At 39.1% G+C, this 22,686-nt stretch overlaps 1 protein-coding gene across 1 annotated transcript in view; it reads left to right on the plus strand.

The window, feature by feature from the left end:
* CNTN1 (contactin 1) overlaps window positions 1–22,686 on the plus strand; it is a 159,023-nt gene that overhangs the window by 132,272 nt on the left and 4,065 nt on the right. The window contains exons 18-26 of the mRNA XM_053405202.1: window positions 4,158–4,278; window positions 5,991–6,149; window positions 7,537–7,686; window positions 10,650–10,720; window positions 15,320–15,554; window positions 18,501–18,604; window positions 19,375–19,561; window positions 20,005–20,117; window positions 21,951–22,107. Coding sequence (XP_053261177.1) covers window positions 4,158–4,278; window positions 5,991–6,149; window positions 7,537–7,686; window positions 10,650–10,720; window positions 15,320–15,554; window positions 18,501–18,604; window positions 19,375–19,561; window positions 20,005–20,117; window positions 21,951–22,107 — 1,297 coding nt within the window. The remainder of the gene's footprint in view (window positions 1–4,157; window positions 4,279–5,990; window positions 6,150–7,536; window positions 7,687–10,649; window positions 10,721–15,319; window positions 15,555–18,500; window positions 18,605–19,374; window positions 19,562–20,004; window positions 20,118–21,950; window positions 22,108–22,686) is intronic.

The following is a 22,686-nucleotide window of genomic DNA, read 5'->3' on the forward strand; positions in this document are numbered from 1 at the left end:
GTGAATTGTGGCAATAGTGGGATGTGTGTATCATCTGAGCGTACCACCAGCAAGTTCCTGTAAAAACAACAACATCCCTACAGCCCATATTTAGTTCTGGACAAACACTCTTGGTAGTTTTAAAGCTGGTTTTCAGCAGCTGCCAATTTGTAGTTCCCACCCATAACAATTCTCTCTTTTCAACAGCACTTTCCCCCTATCTTGGAGTTACAGGCTCTGGTCACCAGATGGCAGCTTTGCATAAGGTTTACTGTTCCCAGTTAGGGATGGGAACAGAAATCATGGGCAGATTAATCTGTTGCATCAAAGTATCAGACTGGAGATTACCATAGAGACAAAAAGATTAAGCAACTAAGTATCATAACATTAAATATCTGTTGGCTATTTTGTGTCATAACTTTATGACGCATACCAGATATTTGGCAGACTTTGTTGTGGTTCACAATTATCCTTTTTTCTGGTAGCTGCAATAATATTAATATTCAAGTAAGGAATATGGGGAATTAATGGGGGGAGGGTTTAAGATAGTTGCACTGATCTATGTATTCACTTCATAAAGTCAACAATGAAACTTAAAACTAATTTGCATCCATTAGAAACGCAGGTGACCATCTAAAATAGTGTCAGTTGTTTGCGTTATTTGGTCTTTATTGTTTTGAAAAGCAATTGCTGCTAAGTGGCATACTTTCAGTTGTCAAGAAACAGTAGTGACTCAGCCGCTAGACTCCCTGCTAATCTGCAAGACATGCCTAAAACATCTATTGTCAGAGATAAGAAAGGAAAACATTAGCTTCTTGTGTATAAGTTGCACAATTTTAAAGTAGCAGCTTTGGTAGTTTGTTTTTTAAATGTAGGTCTTTAAAACTTTGATGAGCATTCTGAGTGCTAAATTGCTTGTATACTTGGAACATATCTGAAAGCTGCCATCAAAATTTCCAGTTCATGATTCAGTTCTTCCTGTAGTTTGTAACCCAGCCAAGCTGAGGTTTTCAGTAAAAACATAGCTGGGCATGCTTTTCTATGCTGAGGCTTAAACTTGCTGCTGACCATGCTCATTATTTGCTTTGTAAGCTTTATTCTAGAGAACCAATGTTCCCATGGAGCACTGGAAAGCTTGATTACAAACCGCTAAATGTTTGATTCCATAGAGATTTCATATGCAAACTGGCGCCATCTAGATATGAAGATTATTGCATGTTTTCTTCCCTCAAATGTGCTGCTGCAGAGCTTCAACACAAAATGTATCTGCTACATACTATTTCTATCGGTCAATTCAGTATTTTAGACAAAGTGTAAAGCAAATATTGAACAACGTGCAGCTCAAGGATTTTTTAGTTATATTGGTTCAAACTGGCAACATGATATGATGGGTCCCATTTTCCTAATAATTAATAGAATCTCAGTGTGTGAAACAGAGATGAACAATATCCATATGGGATGCATTGGGTCTTCCCTATGCTTTATTGGTGCATCCGACTGAAGGCAACATTCATATAATTGTCCCTTGTATAGTTCTTTCCAGCATGCATTAAAACAAATCTTTATTGCTGAGAAGCTGGCATTAAATATTTGACTAAATGACCCACCCCCCCTTCCCTCAAAAACATGCTGTAAAATACAGTTTTCAGTACAGGAAAATATTTTTATTTGCAAATTGGTTGGCTTCCTTCAAGACTAATTAACCAAAACTCTCAAAATATTATTGCTACCCTGTAAGACAACTCCTTTATATTATTTTCTAATGGCTTAGTGAACAAGCATCAGTGAATGTTTCTTAGTCACCTCTCAAGAGTTCTTATCTTCCTGGCTCCCCAATCAATACTGGATAGAATGAGCAACCTGGATTGAATTAAGGGAATTAAGACAGTAAAATGTTAACCACTTCAAGATGGTATGATATGAATCCAGCTGTTACTCTCTTGTTACATTTTACCACATATGAAAGTGCTCTAGATATATTTCAAGAGGGTGATTGAGGAGTTTATGGAAATACTTTAAAAGAGGAACACATGTTTAACTCAGTTAATTGATCTCAGTACATTTTCTTAATAAACTGCAAAGTAGATTTATAAAGAAACTTGCCTTCAGCTTACAGTGATGAAATTGGGCTTAGATTTTAATTGCTTGTCATTGGACTCAATTAGGCCTGAGGATATAACTTTTTATTTTAGACAGTGAACTACCCAAATAGAATATGATACTAAATGTAATGATTGATATTTTTTTAATACAACTACAAACACATTACATAGAAAAACACAGCTCTGCATAAAACAGAGCTTAAAAATCAGTCTGATTCGAAGTAACTCATGTTCTTGAATTCCCTGCATTGCAGGCCAAGATTGCAGGTTGTATTATTTATTTAAAACATTTATATTCTGCTGTATGTTCAATTATCAATCATTATATTTTTAATTATCAAGCTGTAGGTGCCATACAATGTATAAAATCCATTAAAAAGAAAAATCAAATGTAGTTTTTAAAAGGCCCTATAAAATTCATATATATAAAGAACAAAAACAACAGTAAACAATAAAGAGCAACAAGCAAGCCTCTCTGAAATGCCTGGTAAAATAAAACAGTTTGGACTAACTAAGCCAACATGACCTGAATATTTGTAGAGAGTGTGTTTCATGGGCTGGATGCCACCATAGAAAAAGCCCTGGATGGCATCTGCCTTACCTCCCAAAGCAGGGGAATCTGGTCCAGGCTTCTAACATTAGCTTTAAAACAGGGGTAGCCAACATGGTGCCTTCCACATGTTATGAATTACAACTCCCATAATCCTTGACTATTGGCCATGCTGGCTGGAACTAACAGAAGTTGTAGTCCAAAATACCTAGAGGGCACCATGTTTGTGACCTCTGTCTTAGAGAATAGGCAGGGTGTTTGTTCGGATACCTCTGACCAGGTTATTTAGATATTTATAAGTAAAGGCAGCACTTCCAACTTCAAATAGAAACAAGTGAACAAAATATGGCCATAAAATGCTTAGCAAATAAATTGCATTGGTTTACTGAGAGTTTATTATCATCAACCTTTGGGGTTTCTACATACAGGTCTTCATCAAATTGAAACTCTTCTATTGATCTATGCTACGTGGATGTACTGGTAGTAAAAGAGTATTACTTTTCCACCATCACAACCATACTGTAGGCTGTAAAAGGTGGTTGCTCAGACTCTGCCCAAGTGGCACATCACTTATGTTCTAAAGGCTGTTCTTGCAGCTTCAGTCCCAGAGATCTGTCTTGACTGTAATCAGTAGAAAGGACACGTAGGAGTGCTTGTGTCAATCATACAAGTTATGACCTCAGCAAGACAGTTTGACTGGGGTTTTGAAGGATTTTTTCAAAAAGAATTGCTGCAAAATGTGGGGAGAACCAAATTTAAGATTGGGTAAACAAGAAACTGAGAGAACCGAAACTGACACCCATTCCATGGTACGACAAATACAGTGGTACCTCGGGTTACAGACACCTTCAGGTTACAGACTCCGCTAACCCAGAAATAGTACCTCAGGTTAAGAACTTTGCTTCAGGATGAGAAAAGAAATCACGCGGCAGCGGCACGGTGGCAGAGGGAGGCCCCATTAGCTAAAGTGGTACCTCAGGTTAAGAACAGTTTCAGGTTAAGAATGGACCTCCAGAATGAATTAAGTTCTTAACCCGAGGTACCACTGTATTCAAACATTGAATTCTGAAAAATAGGAAACCTATAAAGAAAGGGGATTATAAGCAAATCATTTTAGAAGGTTTTTTTAAAAAACATTATGAAATGGAATTATGTTCTGAACATCAGTCAACACCTACATTAGACAGTAAAATCTTGCATGCATGTTTTAAAATACAGCTCAGCATGAGGTTCTTAATCTGAGGGTTGTGGGTTTGAGACCCTTGTTGGACAAAAGATTCCTGCATTGCAGAGGGTTGGTCTGTATGACCCTCATGGTAACTTCCAACTCTACGATTCTATGATGCATATATTTATGGTTTTTTCCAGTGCTGCAGACAAGTCTGTGGCAGGTAATGTAATCATTTTCTGTATTTTTTTTCAGTATGTGGGCACTGATTGCACATAATTTTAGGTCACTAAACTGTAAACATAAAATATGAGTTCAGTGGAGGATTACTGACTTCTGTTGTTCCTCTCTTCCATAGATAAAAAACAACGGTGAACTTATAGTAAAAAATGCCCAACTACGGCATGCTGGAAGATATACATGCGTTGCTCAGTCAATTGTTGATAATGCTACAGCTTCAGCTGATCTTGTTGTGAGAGGTAATTTTTTGTTTAAATATAAAATTTATGGGCCAGAGTCAACTACTTGCACTGATGAAACTGTTATCATAGTGTGACATGGATTTCCACCCTATTTCAGAAAGAATTATTATTAAAATAGTGGCCGCCAAAAGGGAAAAGCTGTCTTCTCCCTCAGAATGGCCTCTAGAACAAATTCACACCAGGGCACAACTTTATTTGGGGCATTACAGGGATTTAAATGTGTCCTGACAACATAGAGGAACCAGAGGAGCACTGGTGAGAACCCTATTCTTGAAATTCAAGCCTATCTTTCAAAACATACTAGAGCGAATAAAGGTTTTACACCCCTTGGCAATCTTCATTTAATTTGAGCCCTACAGCTTTATTTGGGCATGAGTGAGATCTCCTAAAAGCTTAAGAAAAGAACTGTTGCATCAGGTCAGTCTAGTCAAGCATCCTGTTTGGATCTCACAGCAGGTCAACTACATGCTTGAGGGAAACCTGAAAGCAGGACCTAAGTACAACAGCACTCTCCCCAGTAGTGATACCCAAAATTGGTGTTCAAACTGCCTCCGAGTGTGGAGGGTGCCATCCTGGCTAGTAGCCATTGAAAGCCTTAACCTTCGTGAATTTTCCTAAGCTATCCAGGTTGGTGGCCTTCACTCCATTTTGTGGGAGCACATTCCATAGTTAAGCTGTGCACTGTGTAAAGTACATTCTTTTGTCTGTCTTAAATCTTCCAGCGTTTAGCTGCATTGGCTGGCCCCAAGTCTAGTGTTATGAGATAGGGAGAAAAAAATGTTCTTTCTCCACTTAATCCACCATTTTATACACTAATATATCTCTCTGTTACTTGCTCTTTTTCTAAGATGAAGAGCCCAAATGGACTTTCTTCATAGGGGAGCTGCTCCAGCTCCTTGAGAATCCAATTTTCCCCTGGATTCATAAGGAAATGAGCAAATTTCTTTCTGGATAAAATCAGGTCATTTTCTTTCTTGAGCCCATCCAAGTGGCTTAGGAAATGAAAGGGTCTTCTCCCTCTTTAGTTATCCTGATTCAAATTGTGCAGTGGTTCCAGCTAAGAAGGCATCAGGGAGGAAGAACATTTTTCTGTGTCCTTCCTCTTCCCTTTCCGTAAGTCTGATATACTGCAGAGTCCATCAGAGGTCCCAGAGTTGTGCTGCTCAGCTATTTAAGAGCTCTGGGAGTTCACAATTAGACCAGACTCAGATCAAGTCCCACAACATCCCTAATTTTATTAATTGTTGTTGTTTAGTCGTTTAGTCGTGTCCAACTCTTCGTGACCCCATGGACCAGAGCATGCCAGGCACTCCTGTCTTCCACTGCCTCCCGCAGTTTGGTCAAACTCATGCTGGTAGCTTTGAGAACACTGTCCAACCATCTCGTCCTCTGTCGTCCCCTTCTCCTTGTGCTTCTCCAGTGAGCACTCAGGGCTGATTTCCTTCAGAATGGATAGGTTGGATCTTCTTGCAGTCCATGGGACTCTCAAGAGTTTTAACTAATTTTATTAATTAGGCTTATTGTATTAGTTACCGGGTCCTTAGATGTGCAACAACCCCTGAATTTCTGTACAAAACTCTCAGTGGAACATTTATTGCAAAGCTTGAAGAGGGTGCAATTCATTTCTTTAAAATTTTTATTTTGTTGATACCTATCTATTCAATATTAGATTAGGTCATGTCATTATCTTTCATGGAAATGTTTTTCAGGACCTCCAGGCCCCCCAGGAGGACTCAAAGTGGAAGATATTAGAAACACATCTGTAGTTCTTACTTGGAGCCGTGGGACAGACAATCATAGTCCTATTTCAAATTACACTATCCAGTCAAGGAATTTTCTTTCTGAGTACTGGAAGGATGCCAAAACAGGTAAGAGTAATATTAGAAAGATTAACCTATACCTACCAGACTGAATGTAGGTACACATTACTAAAAAAAATACAGAAGCTGTTTAATGGTTGGTGTGAAAGAGAGAAAAACATATGGTGCAGTTGAAGTAGTGCTGTAACACACTTGCCTGCATCACTTTCACAGTCATGGTCTCTAGGTTTTAAATTGTGCTCCATTTTGTGCATTAATATATATGCATCCTGGTGTTTAGCAAAGGCAGGGAGTTCAGCAACAGAATGATGTGGAATTTTACCTTCTGTGCAGAATACAATCTCCCTATTTCCTCTCAGAAATCAGTTCTGACCTGATACTGCAAAATTAGAGGAACCTTTAATAAGTCACGTCTCAACCATTAAGTCAATGTTGTTGCTCTACATCTTGGCAGGCAGTCATAGTATCTTTTGAAACTATATCTAATTCAGGAACAAAAAGTGGGGGCAATACTGAAAATGTTCTGTCTGTCTGTCTTTCTCTTTCTGTCTCTTGCTCTTCTATACTAAAGGTATTGTTATAAAAATGATATAATGTGTTTTAGGGTAGAATGCCTCAGGGTCATGGACTCCTGTCAATGTGATATTAGGGTAGGGGTCAGAAACCTTTTGGTGTCCATGGGTATAATTGCAAACCAGTGAGAGTGTTGTGGGCACACCACACCCACTGTAGCCAAGGACATGCTATGGCTACAACCTGGTCTTTTAGCTACAATATAATGCTACTTACAAGCCTAATTTCACCAGAAGGAGGGAAGGGAACCCTGTGGGCACTGGTGAATACCTCTGCAGACACAATGGCAATCACTGCATAAGTATACAGTAACATACATTTAGAAACCATGTTCACACAATGGTAATTGCAGTGTTTTGTATTGATAGGGCAGCCACATTTGCACACACTGACCCCAACTTAATGTTTGGAAAATGTAACAAATTCCAACATATCTCAATGGAATATGTCAAGAGGCCCCTGATTTGATTTGATTTGATGTTCATTTTCATCATGTTGATGCACTTGATGTTATTGAAATAAGTTTAGTGTCCATGTTGATTGGAGAAACATAGCTGTAGCTGAATGATTCAAGTGGCTCCTTTTCTATTTTTCTTGTGCGTGTTTTGGAAAGTAGAATAGAAATTATGTTTGCATAAAAATGTCTCCATGGTCTCTAAAATATGACAGGCTACACCATTGGAATGGTATCATTTCAGGGATCTTGCCCAACTGCATTTGTTTTCTAGGCTGGTGGCTCTTCATAAATAATTGGACTGACAAGAGAGGCTGTCCATGTGGCAACTGAAATGTGAACATCACAACCTTGGCTGCTATTGTTTGCTTTCACTGTGTATTAAATAATCTTTCTGTTTTCATTTAGACCCTCCAGTTGTTGATGGAAATGTGGAGTCAGCCAAGGTGATTGATTTAATCCCATGGATGGAATATGAATTTCGGATAATGGCCACTAATATTTTAGGGAAAGGAGACCCTAGTATGCCATCACAGAAAATCCGAACAGAGGGATCTTGTACGTACGCACTAATGCCATCTCTGATTCAATTACCAGTTTGAAATCCAAAATAGTATGGTAGTATAAAATACTTAATAGGTAACTATCAAATTGGTGCAAAAATGAGCAAGTTTTCTTTGGATTCAGGTAAACTATTCTTTTTTTCACATTCTGCATCATGTTTTGCAGTTTCTGTGTGGTGCGGAATAAGCACTCACTTTGAATGAGGTTACCCAAAGGAGTCCAATGTATAAAGACAATTGCAGTCACATACATTTCCAGACTAGGCCCACTTGAACTCCACCATGTGGTGACTGCAGAACTCAGTGCATGTTAGGGGGGAAATGGTTGTCTAAATCACCACTTACTCATACCAAAACAGCATATTTCTTTCTTTTCTTTTCTACGGCACTTAATTTTATGTAGATGGTGCTTAACTTAAAAACACAGGATATTTTAGAAGAAGGGAAATATTTGTGCTTATATTCGGTGAATGTTTGCATAATCATGAAGTTTTTGAAAGTGGAGAAGAAGCTGTTCTAATAGTAGCCCCAGCAGACCACATCCTCAAAATTTCCATATGAACACCAAGCCACTGTTTCTAGGTGGAAATTTTCTAAATTTTCCTTTAGCATATTTTCCATTCGTTTCCCTTAAGTTTTCAAGAGGCACTCAATGCTTACCTTTTCTGGAACAATTTTGGGCGCTATCATATCATATAGCAATGGGGATTGCAGAGTCAGTAAGTGGCAGAGTCAGTAAGTGTTACTAGCAATGCACCTGCCCAGCTCCAACCTTGCCACCACCTCATCCCTCCCACTAAGTAGCAGTGAGGAGTACCTACTGAAATTAAACTTCTGTTAGCACCTGCCTGAACATCACTTGGTTTTTCCACATTTGATGGATGACAATGTAATGTGCTGTAAGGTATGATATGCATATAAACACATAATTCACTACCACACAATGTGGTGAAGGCCATCAAATTGGATTTCTGTAAAAGAGAGCTATGCAAAGTTATGGAGAATAAAGCTATCCTTGGCCACCCTTTTTCCAGGTCATTGCACGTATCAGTGATGTGTAAGAGCCTGCCCCACCCCATTATGTGCCTGCTCCGTTACGCCTCTGTTACGCCCCCTTCAGGGACTGAAAACAGTGTGTGTGTGTGCCTTGGTCGCACGCAGAATGACTGTTCCCTGTACTACTACCTCCAGTTTTGGAAGCACTATGTTTTTGAATGACAGCTGCTGGGAAAGACAAACGAGGAGAATGGTTTTGTGCTTGGTCCTGCTTGCAGACTTGCCCGTGCACATCTAGTTAGCCACTATGAGAATGGGTTGCTGGACTTGGATGGATTTTTGGCCTGATCCAGCAGGGTTCTTGCGTTCTTATCCATTATTTGTAATGATCATTTACATATGCAAGCCATCATATTCAAGCATGGCTGAACCAGCTCCTAGAGTTGTAATATGCTGAACAGCTAGACATTTGTACTCTAATCTTCACATAGTACTAATACCCTGAACATCTTAGCTTTACAGATGCAGATGCCTCGGTTTTGGCAAATGGATGTCATAGATGAGGTGCATTATTCTAAACAGCTCTTCAGATGGTTTTTAATCTCCCCTTTTTATATTCACAATGCAACATAATGCAGCTGTTGTTGTGTGTTGGTGCATATGCCCTGGCTTGGCAGTGTAACAATATGGGGGGGGGGGACTAACCAAATTCTGCATTATGATCATAAGAAAACATGCCAAAGTGTTTTTGCATGTTGTACTAGATAATGCTGGTTTACAAATGAGTGAAAGCTCTCAAAACAGTGTCAAAGGCATGACCTTATCCTCCATAGCACACATTCTGCTTTGTCTAAATGCTTAATGTTAGATCTCAGTGCACAGTTGTGCATAATCTTTGGCCTTCAACACACATATTATTTAACTGTGTCTTCTACATGAAGAATTAGCTCTGTCCTTATTGTTGAAGATAATGCATGCTGCTTTGACTGTATGCAGGAGATAACAGCATTTCTCATATGTCACTGCAGAAATGCACAGAAAAGCCTGCATGTCATTCTTCAGCAAATTAGTAGTAGATTATCCTTTTGTGTTGGCCTTTCAGCCCAGATATTGGGCCATTGTCTTGAATGAATGCATATCAGGAGTATAAATGTGAAGCATTTGTACTGCTAAAGAGCCACAACTGGCAGTACCCTGTTGAAACTGGCACTGTTTTAAGGATGAAGGAAACATTAGCTAGGAAAGCCAACTGAAAGAGGAAAGTAAACCTCAATGAAAAAGTATTTCCAACTAAAACAAAATCTAAACAAATAAACAGGACTAGTGTAGCTGACACTTCCTTTTTCAGCAGTTGTTTTAATAAAAGAGCTTAGGTCTAAAATATAGTGTATAAACTTGGAAGATGAATTGATTCCCAAAGAAGTACTTATGATAGTTTGGAGATTTCAGAAAGGCGGAAATATGACAAGTGAGGGAATTAAGTAAAATAATAGAGAAATTGTACCAGTCCTTGTTAGCACTATAGTTTAAGTATTATAAGTGCAATTATGAATATTCTTTAACACTCTGAGTTGTGCAGAGTTTTATTACCATAAGCTACTCGTGGATGTAAATTTTAAGTATGTGCTTAAAGTACATGAGTACAAACTATTGAGGTGAGAGCAATAAATCTTCTGAATGTCTAATTAACACCCCCCCACACCCAAAAATTGAATTACTATATACGTTCAAGAAAAACTGCACGCTATAGCCAAACCTAGATTCAGTCATGTTTCTTCTGGAAACAGAGTTTGCTTTTCATTTGGCAAGTCCCAAGACTTTCTCAGCAATTACAGGCTATCATTACTATAATTGTATGGGCCTTATGGACTCAATGGCATTCTTAATGAGAGGGGGGATTAAATAATGGTTTATTTTATTTTATGAAAGCAGAGAAAACATTTCTCTTTTTCTGTTCTTTAGCTCCAAACGTGGCTCCTTCTGAAGTTGGAGGAGGGGGTGGCAGCAATCGAGAGCTGACAATAACTTGGGTGGTAGGTATAATAATAAAATTATGCTTAATCTTCACACTGTTACAAAAGGACCTGTTCATGTTGCACCAAGGGTGGTAGTGTTAAGATTACAAGTGGATGCCATGTCAATCTTGGTTATAGTCTTGGTGATTTTGTGTACATTTTTAAAGGGTTAAACTCATTTAATCTTTTCTGGGAACTCACCTTAAAGGTTATAAAGCATAAAATGGATTAAGATTAGTAATGGTGCCAATATTTGAAACTTATATATCAGGGATGTCCAACCAGTAGATCACGACCTACTGGTAGATCCCCAGCTGATCCTGGTAGATCACGGGATCCTTATCGTGTACAAAAAGTTACGGGGGGAAACGCTTTAAAACTCTGTGCAATCCTCCCCCCACTGCCAGTTTTTTTATACTGGGAGTAGATCGCAGTCTCTTGGGAGTTGGACATGCCTGTATGATTTATCTAGCTCCTAATGCACAGCTGTATTTTGAATAAGGGCACAATTTACCCAGAGATCTTTTATATATATATATATATATAAGATATTTATTAAGATTTTTTAAAGTATTACAATAAAGTGAAAAAGAAAAGAAAACAGATAAATAACAAAAATACAGAATAAAAATAATTAAAAACACATAAATTTTCCATTGCTTATTTTCCTTTAACTTGTTTCCCGGACCTCCTCATACCTCCCTTTTTTGTATTCCACCACAAATTGTTGGTTCAGCAAATCCTTACCATTATATTATTACCTATTTATAATCCTTTTTTCATATTCTCTTAAAGCATTACAGCTGGAAACCACTTAATTTCAATCCCACATCATTCTAACATTCATTAATTTTACAATATTTCTGTAGATAGTCTTTAAATTTCTTCCAATCTTCTTTCACCGACTCTTCTCCCTGCTCTCGGATTCTGCCAGTCATTTCTGCCAATCCCATATAGTCCATCACCTTCATCTGCCATTCTTCCAAAGTGGGTAGATCTTGTGTCTTCCAATACTTTGCAATAAGTATTCTTGCTGCTGTTGTAGCGTACATGAAAAAAGTTCTGTCCTTCTTTGGCACCAATTGGCCGACAATGCCCAGAAGAAAGGCCTCTGGTTTCTTCAGGAAGGTATATTTAAATACCTTTTTCATTTCATTATAGATCATTTCCCAGAAAGCCTTAATTCTTGGGCACGTCCACCAAAGGTGAAAGAATGTACCTTCAGTTTCTTTGCATTTCCAACATTTATTATCGGGCAAATGATATATTTTTGCAAGCTTGACTGGGGTCATGTACCACCTGTATATCATTTTCATAATATTCTCTCTTAAGGCATTGCATGCCGTGAATTTCATACCTGTGATCCACAACTTTTCCCAGTCAGCAAACATAATGTTATGTCCAACATCTTGTGCCCATTTAATCATAGCAGATTTCACCGTTTCATCCTGAGTATTCCATTTCAACAGCAAGTTATACATCTTTGACAAAATCTTAGTTTTGGGTTCTAACAGTTCTGTTTCTAATTTTGATTTTTCCACCTGGAAGCCAATTTTCTTGTCCAAATTATATGCCTCCATTATCTGATAATAATGAAGCCAATCTCGCACTTTGTTTTTTAGTTTCTCAAAGCTCTGCACAATTTACCCAGAGTTCTTGTCCAGTTCAGAATGTCCAGTGAGGGTTCTACCCATACACATGCAGCAAGGCCAGGTGATCAAAGCCAGGTGATCGGCAAGGGCAGGTGCATGCCCTGGCATGAACATGCACTTGTTTGCACCGCACTGAGCTCACTGCTGCCTCCCCCTCCCCCTTTCTGTCCTGGTATGCAGCAGAATAGAATAGAATTGATTATTTATACCCCGCCCATCTGGCTGGGTTTCCCCAGCTACTCTGGGCGGCTTCCAATAGAGTATTAAAATACAGTGGTCTGTTAAACATTAAAAGCTTCCCTAAAGAGGGCTGTCTTCAGATGTCTTCCAAAAGTCTGGTAGTTGTTCTTCTCTTTGACATCTGGTGGGAGGGCGTTCCACAGGGCGGGTGCCACTACCGAGAAGGCCCTCTGCCTGGTTCCCTGTAGCTTTGCTTCTCACAGTGAGGGAACCGCCAGAAGGCCCTCAGCGCTGGACCTCAGTGTCCGGGCAGAACGATGGGGGAGGAGACGCTCCTTCAAGCAGCAGCAAGGGCAAATATAGATAAGGCAGAGATATTACTCTTGTTCCTCTTAAACAACTATTCTGTATTCACTTGGTGCAGTAATTTTAAAATTGCAAAAGTATTATTTTTACGGATGTCTGCTTTTCATTTGGGGGGGGGGAGTTGTCTATTAAAAACAAAGTTCAAAAAACTTTAAAGTATCTTAAAAATATTGACAAATGTTCACTCCTAAGACCATGAAACCTTTGGGAGGTGTGCAGGGGGATGACACATCTTGTGCTGTATGTAAATGTCCATATCCCTAGCCAAGTTGGCACTGCAAATTTGGATAACTTCCAGCTGTGACTAACTTTTTTTAAATTATAGCCGGGGGGCGGGGTTGTGACTAATGCAAGATCAGAGAGTACCAAAACAAGATCACTTTGTTCTTTCACATAGGCCCAAATAGATTTATATCCCAATTACTTCTCTCAGCTAATGGAAGGCTTTCCCCATCTGTACTGGATGGGGAGGCTCATTTAAACCGGGAAAATGGGTGGGTAGGATTTCCTTCTCAGTAATTCCTTTAGCATGTATGTAAAAGTAATGTTGTAAATGTATCTTGTTTTTAATGTCAGCCTGGCTCAGGGCAAATAGATAGGTTTGTATAAGGTCATGGCATGGTTCTCTAAAAGTTTGCATACTTTGCATTTAATGGTCCAATAATTTCATAAATTACGGCATACGAACAAAATGTATAGCAGGTTGGCACACCTAGATAATTTGCTGTGATTCATAAAGCCTCAAAAGGCGAGATGTTTAGGAGCTAGAGCAGTAGGGATATAAACTTCCATTCTACTGCCCCTTCTTAATGCAGATTCCAAATTATTATCTCATTCCTCCTTTCGAGAACTAGATTAAGAAGCTGGATCTTAATGTTAGTACACATTTTCAGTCTTGCCACCCCCTCTTCTATGGTTACAAAGGATGGATTTCCTCCTCTCAAACATTTGTTAATGTGTGCTGGGATTTTAGGGATTATGTTTGGCTTACTTTGTTTTTATTACTGACTTTCAGTCTCCCTGAATCTTTCTGGAGACTCTCTGTGTGTGTGCATGTCAGCAGAAATCCATTTATCCCTTTGAATTGCAGACATGGCAGAATTGTAGAGATGCCTTGTCTTGTAATGAGGGATTTCTGTAAAAAATGATATTAACTTACAGATTAACTGAGGAAGGAAAGCCAGCAGGAGTTGAGGAGGGTCTGGTTTGGAACAAAATCTCCCCTCTGTGATGAAGATTGTGAAACTGAGGAAAATTTAGATAGGGGTGGTGGAGAACAAGGCATTGTGAGCACAGTGCATAGGTTAGCGCTTCAGAGAGGCTGAAATACAAGTGCCAAAGACACTTGAAGAAACAGACACTAACGTTAGAAGCCTCCAAGCCCAAGATAGGTGAACTGGAGTACTTGGACAGCCTTGTTATAGTAGGCACAATTGAAACCCGGTGGGACAGAGAGAACCAGTGGGACATGGCTATACCTGGCTAGAAACTCTATAGAAAAGACTGACGAGGATGTACTGGTGGCATCACTTTGTACGGCAAAGACAGCGTTGAGCCCAGCAAGCTAGAAATCTCAAAGGGAGAAAACTCCTCCACTGAATCACTGTGGGTGGTGGTACCCAAGCCGCAAGAGTAATTTAGTACTGAGGATGCATTGTGCTGTCACCTTCCTGATCAAAATGCTTAGGGAGATCTTGAGATGAAGAATGAAATCAAGGAGGCATCCAAAACAGGATATGTAGTAATGGGTGACTTCAACTACCCTCACATAGACTTGGCTAAATATGCATTCCAGTCATGACAAAGAGGTAGCATTTATTTATACCCTAAATGGTTATAGCTAAGAACACTTGGCGCTGAAACCCATCAGAGGAGCAACGATCCCAGACCTAATCTTGAGAGGCACCCAGGACCTCCGAGTTAAGACTGACCCCAATTCCTATCAGTTTTAAGGGCCCACTGAAGACCATATTTTCCCTCAAGTGTTTAATGGGTGTTACTAATGTTTTATCACCTGGTTGAGTGGAAAAAAGATATATTTATGGTAAAATTGTATTATATATTTTGTTTTAAACTTTTATGCACTCTACTCTGATAGTACTGTTGGAATGAAGGGTGGATAAAAAACAATTTAAAATAAAGAAACACATAAAATAAAGCACACAGGGCTCTGGCAACCAGCCCTGAATATGAGTTCTTTAGCAGAATATGGACAAGTGGGAGGAAGTACTTTTTGCTTTCCTCCTCCTGAAATACCGTAATCTGATTTCTCTCATGCTCTGAACTGTTCCAGGCTAGCTGAAACCTTGTACTGGAACCCTCCTGTTAGGACCTGGGGATACATGATAGCATTTTGCTCGTGAGTTCTCCTTCGTCCAAAAAATAATTCTCAACCTTTTGTCTTTTTTTTTTTATATAGCCTTTACCACGAGAATATCACTTTGGTAACAATTTTGGATACGTAGTAGCCTTCAAGCCCTTTGATCAAGTTGTGTGGAAAAAAGTTATAGTTCCTCAGCCTGACACTGGTCGGTATGTCCATAAAGATGAATCAATGATCCCAGCATCAAAATATCAAGTGAAAGTGAAAGCATTTAATAACAAAGGAGAAGGACCATTTAGCCTCACTGCTATCATTTATTCAGCAGATGATGGTAAGTAGAAATGATAGAGTAGGGGGAGCAGGGAACTGAGTTGGTATCAATACATTGGCAGTCAAGACTATTCATGACCATCTCAGACTTAATAGATCATTGTTCCATTTTCATGCAAGAAACTTTGTAAATTCAAGCAGAATACTCATTTTGGAGTATTCAACATGTAATTTGTTTGTTTGTTTGTTTTTAGCTCTAAGCCAATTTGGATATATCTAAGTAAAGCATTGTTTTAGGTAAAAAAAAAATCATTCATTTCTATTAATACATTTCTTCACAAGTTTATCACAACAATGACTTTACCTGAAATTTGTGACATCAAAATGCTTTTGAAATCACATTTTCTTAACCTTTCAACCCATAATAAGCCTCATTCTAATTTATATAATGAACAATTGCTGTTCTGCTTTCGGAAAACTTAAGGGTTGGATCCAGACATCATCCTCCTTAGAGTTCAGTTTACTTCAGTTTAGTCCCATTGATTGCATTGCATCTTCTTTAACTATGACAGGGTGTATATCCAACCAAAAGTGTATGTAATTCCACACATGTGATTGTCCCTGGAAAGGTAAGAGACTATAAGAACATAACATAAAAACATAAAAATAGCACTGCTGGATCAGATCAAAGGCTTATCTATTTTGGGATAGAAGATTAAAAGGTTTAGTCGATTAACAGCCCTACATTATTAATATTTGAAGAGTCGCTCTTTTGAAATCTGCAACTGCGCTAGAAATATAAGTGAGCTCCCTGCTTTGACAAATTTTTCTCCATGTACCTAAAGATTGACAATTTCCGGTACAAATTTTACAGACGGTTAATGTGAATTCCACAAAGGCCTCAGCAGAGAGAGAGAGGGAGAGAGAGAGGGAGAGAGAGAGAGAGAGAGAGAGAGAGATAAAGGGTGACTTCACTTTATAGTTTATTATATTTATTTAAAAGAATTTATAAACTCTAAGCAGTATAGACTATGTATGATATAAAAACAATATCCATTAAAACAAAAAATGCAGCCTAAAAACCAATAAAATAAAAGCATAAAATGACACAGGGAATTGGAGGATTTGTACACATAAATCAAGGCCCAATCTTTTATATGTATACTTGCAGGATATTTTGGAAAGACGGGAACTAAAAGTTACACACCTGCCCCCAGCACCAGATGAAGGTTCCTAGGATTATAGACTACATGTAGTTATCTGAAAAGGGTACTGCAAGTTCTGAAAGTTCCAAGAATGACTTTGTGGAATTCACATTAACTCTTTGTAAAAATTGAACTCAGAAAATTTTGTCGTCTTCTGAGAATCCTGTGTCTTCAAGAGAAGATCCTGAAGTAAGAAAGCATGCTTCTAAAGCTTCAGACCATCAGGCCACCAGTCGCTGACTGTAATCCCCATGTGAAAAACCATTTTTCTGGCAGACTGCCTTAGTTTTTAGAAACAGGGGCCATGCCTTTGCAACGGTGGATAATTGATTAAAATTATGAATTTGTTTTAGTAGCTGTCACTCACTGAATGCTAATTTTTAAAAAATAACGTTCCGTACAGGATGGTTAGGTTTTGTTCAATGCCCTTCAACAGATATGTAACTGTTTTTCCCTGTTTTGATGTATAGTTGACTGGGTGCCCAGTTAGAAGATTAAATATATGAAAGGTTTCATGAGCTTAGGCAGCAGCCCCTTGTCTGTTGCAACTTGTTGCTAAGAATCCTCAAAACAGAAGTGATCTGTGCTCGAAAAATTAAATCTTTCATAGACAGTAGACTGTCCTATGTGTCTTCTTTTCACAGATCTGACTGCTTATATAAATTACGGTAATCTTGATTTTTTTCCCCTACACTTAAATAAATATACAAGATAATGTTTATTACTGAAACATTCAGGGTCATACGTTTAAAACTATATGTCTGTATTTATTCTGTCTGCAAAGCAATGTGATACATGTCCAGTGTTTGTGTGCAAGGCATATCCAGCCAGAAAGACTGCCTGGAAGTTGTATGTTCAGATACCTTTGCGCCTTTGTCTAAGGATGTATTCTAAGCACTATGCCTCAGATGCTATATGCTGAAAGTACCATGGCATCCTACAATCCTACACTCTTATCTGCATTAATGAAGAACTTCTGTAAAGTTTATAAGTTGTTTGTGCATTTGTTTGTGTTTGTTTTTCGATTCAATGATTTCAAAAATTAGTTAGCTGCCTTTTGAACCCCCCAGGACAGATCATTTAAGTAAAAACAAATTAAAAACAACACTGAAACACTGACAGAATTACAAAAGCCTATGCAAAACTATGCCAGGAGCTGCTTAGCAGCAGCAGCAGTAGTAGTAGTTGTAGTAGTAGTAGCAGCAGCAGCAGCACCAGCAGTAACAGCAGTATTTTCTATTTTGTAATGCTTGGAGGATGCTGATTCCATTGGGGAAGAACCATCAATATAAGTTAGGGGTGGCTAACCTCTGGTATTTTTCCTGGTAGTGAGAATTGATCCCTGTTGGTATTAGGTGGCTGGTGTGTGTGTGTGTGTGTGTGTGTGTAAAATCCATATGTAAAATCCACAATCTTTATCAGCAGGACATAGGTGACTTCCAAGGGTAATCATGAGGTTGTTGGCGGCGACTATCATTCTAATTTTGCACTATGGCTTGGCAGCCACTTCGTATATTCTAACAACTGCCTCCCCCAATAGCAGCTGCTTTGTGATTCATGCACCCAGCACTTGATCAAAATTCAAAAATTGTCCATTGGTCCCAAACAAGTTGGCAATCCCAGGTTTATCACACTGCTGCCTTTGAGAACAGTGCATTAATGGAGATTCTGGCTACAACCTTCTAAATTAGTTGGTATTTAGAGCTGCCAAAGTAGCTACAAGTTCATTGTAAATCAAGGAATTGCTTGTAGAATATCTCGCTTGTAGCATTTGAAGTGAATTGTATTACTCATTTTTCTAGCTCCTGTTGAAAGACCTAGAAATGTGAAAGTAAGAGTCAGATCATCCACAGAAGCCTCTGTTTCTTGGCAGCATATTCTTAGTCCAGCTATTACAGGGTATGAGGTGAGCTAAAAATATTTATTATTAATTAAAGTATATAAAATGAACCATCTCTGTAATTCTATGTTTTGCCATACTCCCCGTGGAAGCCATTTTGTATTATGTCACACACAGAATAGCAGCTATTTTGCGACTGCACTCTCTCAAAATTAAAAATGAATTCACTGGTCCAAAACGGGTTGGCAACCCTTGGTTGAATGCATTGTGGACTTTGAAAACATTGGGCCATTGCTTATTGGTGTCCTGTTGCTGTTCTCTGTTACCATTTTGAAGGGGAGGTTTCTCCTGTTTCTAGTTTGAACTAGGAGGACTAATTTAGAATCCCTTTTCATAATGCAGTCAACTTACAAGCTGGGCTTTCCTCCTCTGCATGGTAGTAGTAATTAACAACAACAAAAAACAGCTTTTGAATTTAAAAAGGAGATAGCAAGTTTAATTGTTGAAATGAGTCTACTGTCTCATCCCTCCACTCTTTTCATTTCCTATTTCCTGTATAGGTCTAACTATATCTTGCTCTGCTATCCAGTTTCTAATTCTTGTTCAAAAGTCTTGTGCTAAGTAAAGTTTGCCACTGCACATGTTTCCAAATGCACAGAGCACTGCCAGAACTGAACCAGTGTCTTTTGTTGCAAAATTTGAGCTGGAATCGGAGAGCTCTTCTGTTTGCAGACCTTATGTATCATTGTTTTAGGAACAAGTGGCAGTCAAGCGACGAGCACTGTTGTTTGAAATTCATTCTTGTTCTCAGATAAACACATGTCTCATGTTTACAGATCCGCTACTGGCCCAGTCGTGGGAGAGAAATAGAAGCAAATAAAGTACAAGTGAGCAGTCAGAATTTTTCAGTGAGGCTGGAAAACCTGAAGCCTGACACACACTACTACGCAGATGTGGCAGCTTTCAACTTCGCAGGCGTTGGACCTCCCAGTAACCGTTTGGCTTTCATTACAGAAAAAGCACGTAAGTAAAATGGTTCATTTGCTGATTTCCTACTTTCTGTTATCCAGGCAAAGAGGCCTGGATCAATGCTGCAACATGACAGAAGCACAGGTGGTTTGGAACCCAACAGATTCTATGCCAGCCTAGCTCCACCCCAAAATATATCAGGGATTTCTGTGCTTTCTTTGGGGGTTTCCATTGGCTACTGTCAGTGGTGATACCCCCAGCAGTAGCTTCTGCTAGCCATTCAGCCGGCCACTCTCACGAGCGGGACTTCTAATGGAGCTCACCTGCGCATGGCTCAGTGAAGGCACACCTCGGCCTCATCCAAACCCATTCCAGAACAGGGGATCAGGGAGTTGGATTGCTCTGTAACTTTCTCATGTTGTGTGTGTGTGACTGGGTGGTGGTGGGGGATATCTTCCTGTACACACCAGAAATAAAGGTCATGTAATATTTTCCAGCTCCAAGGCAGCGACCAAGAATTATCAGTTCTGTAAGATCTGGTTCGAAGTACATCATAACATGGGACCATGTCAAGTCACAGTCCAATGAATCTACTGTGAAAGGATATAAAGTAAGATCTGTATTAAGATGCTGTGCCCTCATTGCGTAATTTAGCAAATACGGTTTATCACTTCACTTGTCTATTAATTGACTTAGAATCAGCTTCAAGGAGCAACAACAGAATGTATAAACAGCTAACCTCAGTTAGGCTAATATGAATACTTCAGTAAAACTCCTGAAACTGACTTCAATATTACCTTGCTAGTTATGCTGTCTACATACTCCTAGAAACTGTTATCTGAGCATGAGTCTTGGCATGATATGAAAACAAGCTACATAATTCAGAAGTACATATCTCTCTACTCCACAGTTCTTCTCATTCAAACAGGTCTGCAAATCAACCATGGCCAAAAACACAACCCTGTTTTGTAATTTGTGCTCTCATTACCAAGGCAGGCCTAGAAATCATGCTGCCTTTTTTCCCCAGTGACTAAAAAGGGTGGAGTACGCTCTTTTGGACATCAGTGTAGGTGGTGATGATTTGGGATATCTTATGACACTTGCTTTTCCAGCCAAAAGCAAGAATCAGGAACCATAGTCCATGAAGCATAGAAAAAGAGGTGATCCATGGAGGATATGGAGAACCAGTCCTGATTTCTTCTCAGTTATTGCTCAGATGAGGCAGGTGTGGAAGTGGCTCTCCAGCTTCTGGAAACTGTCTCGTGTCACTACCACCAGTGCTTACTACTTACTACTTACTTACCCATGATGAAGGCACTAAGAAGGAAGCCAAAGATTGGTTGTCCTGCTAGAACATCTCTTTTCACTCTGTGTTGAGTGGAGCTAGTAATCATCTCGGGTTCCCATGAATCTCAACCCATTTCCATCTGTATTGACCACCAGAATACAAGTAACAAAAAACATTTAAGCACACATTCCTGTAGTGTGGGTATAATTTGCCAATACCCTCTCACCAGGCGCCCAAGATGTGTTCCGTTTTTGTTCATTTTTTTAAAAGTATTGCTTTGAATACACCTTAAAGGTATCTTGACTGGAAATCATGCTGGTTTATGAAAGCATTCATAATTATTTATCTCACATTTCTTCATAATATGTTATGAATTTTGGACTGGTTGGATTAGCTAAAGTTGAATTTCTTCTTTAAACCTCCATGGTGCAGAGAAGGCTTTTTAAACCATTTCCCTTATGTCATGTAAGGCAAATAGCAGCTCCAGCAGCAGGATTTGAAAACCATGACACAGATGGAAGAATATTAAGAAGATCCTGATTCTGCACTGCAGCTCGGACCCAAAACTCTCCAACTCATAAAATAAACATGGTCTCTCACACATGTGCTTGCATCTGATGTTCTTAAAAACCACACAGAAAGCCTATCATAGATGTCCTGACATTACATCTACAGTGGTGCCTCGCAAGACGAAATTAATTCGTTCCGCAAGTCTTTTCGTCTTGCGCGGTTTTTCGTCTTGCGAAGCATGGTCCGTCGCAACTGCACCTCTTCAAGCGGCTTTAAGAAAAAAGGAAACAAACTCGCAAGACGTTTTTGTCTTGCGAAGCAAGCCCATAGGGAAAATCGTCTTGCGAAGCAACTCAAAAAACGAAAAACTCTTTCGTCTTGCGAGTTTTTCGTCTTCCGAGGCATTCGTCTTGCGAGGTACCACTGTAGTTTGCCCTAAAAGCCCATAATAGTTAAAACTGGGGATCAGGTCAGTTACTTTACGTGTTTCAGCATTTAATTTTTCTACAGTTGAATGAGGGGGGAGTTCATTTTGTAGCTATTTCTTTAATGCTTTTTCTAGAATAAGATACAGCTTGCCTTTTTGTCATTTGATTTATTCTCTGGAGTTACATCCTGTACCGTGTCATATTTTGTCCCTGAAAGGTGCTGTATAGACCAGATGGCCAGTTTAATGGCACACTGTTTAGTACTGGCAAACATTATATAGAAGTTCCAGCCCCTGTTAAAGGTCAATATGTTGTTGAAGTTCGGGTGCACAGCGAAGGGGGAGATGGAGAAGTAGCTCAAGTAAAAATTCCAGGTATGTAGATTTTAAAATACACCTGAATTATATTACAGAATTATTATTTTTCTGCAAGGTGCATGCCATTGTAGTACAATTGTTGCAGAACAAATACTAACAATAATTTATCAGTATACAGAAATAGGTTGCATTGGAATCAAGTTCGGATCTTGTTTTTCAGATTTTTTGCATTTACCCTTTTCCCTATTAAGTAGCAGAATAACATATCAGGGAAAGGAACTGAACTATTATCAAGGCTGGGAAACTGCATAGCCTCTACTCAGTCCCTTTAATACTTAAAAAAAGGATTATGTCCAGTAAATAAATAACTAAACAAGATCACTCTTGACTCACCTGTCCTGTGGCACAGGCTGTACTCTCTAGAGAAGTTGGAATGTGCCCCTTGGTTTTCTTTAATCACTGCAGTCTCTTACAGTGAGCTTGTGAACAAGTCAGGTTCCCTTTCGCTTAATCCTTTGGTTTTTGGGTTCTTTCTAACTCTGCTACTAAATACACATGGAAAGCATCTGTAAAGAAAATCCAGCACAGGACCTCCTGCTTGCAGGTTGGTTCTGCATGCACTCAGGAGCCCCTTGA

The sequence above is a fragment of the Podarcis raffonei genome, chromosome 10 (genome assembly GCF_027172205.1).
Source record: "Podarcis raffonei isolate rPodRaf1 chromosome 10, rPodRaf1.pri, whole genome shotgun sequence".
In the NCBI taxonomy this organism is placed as follows: Eukaryota; Metazoa; Chordata; class Lepidosauria; order Squamata; family Lacertidae; genus Podarcis; species Podarcis raffonei.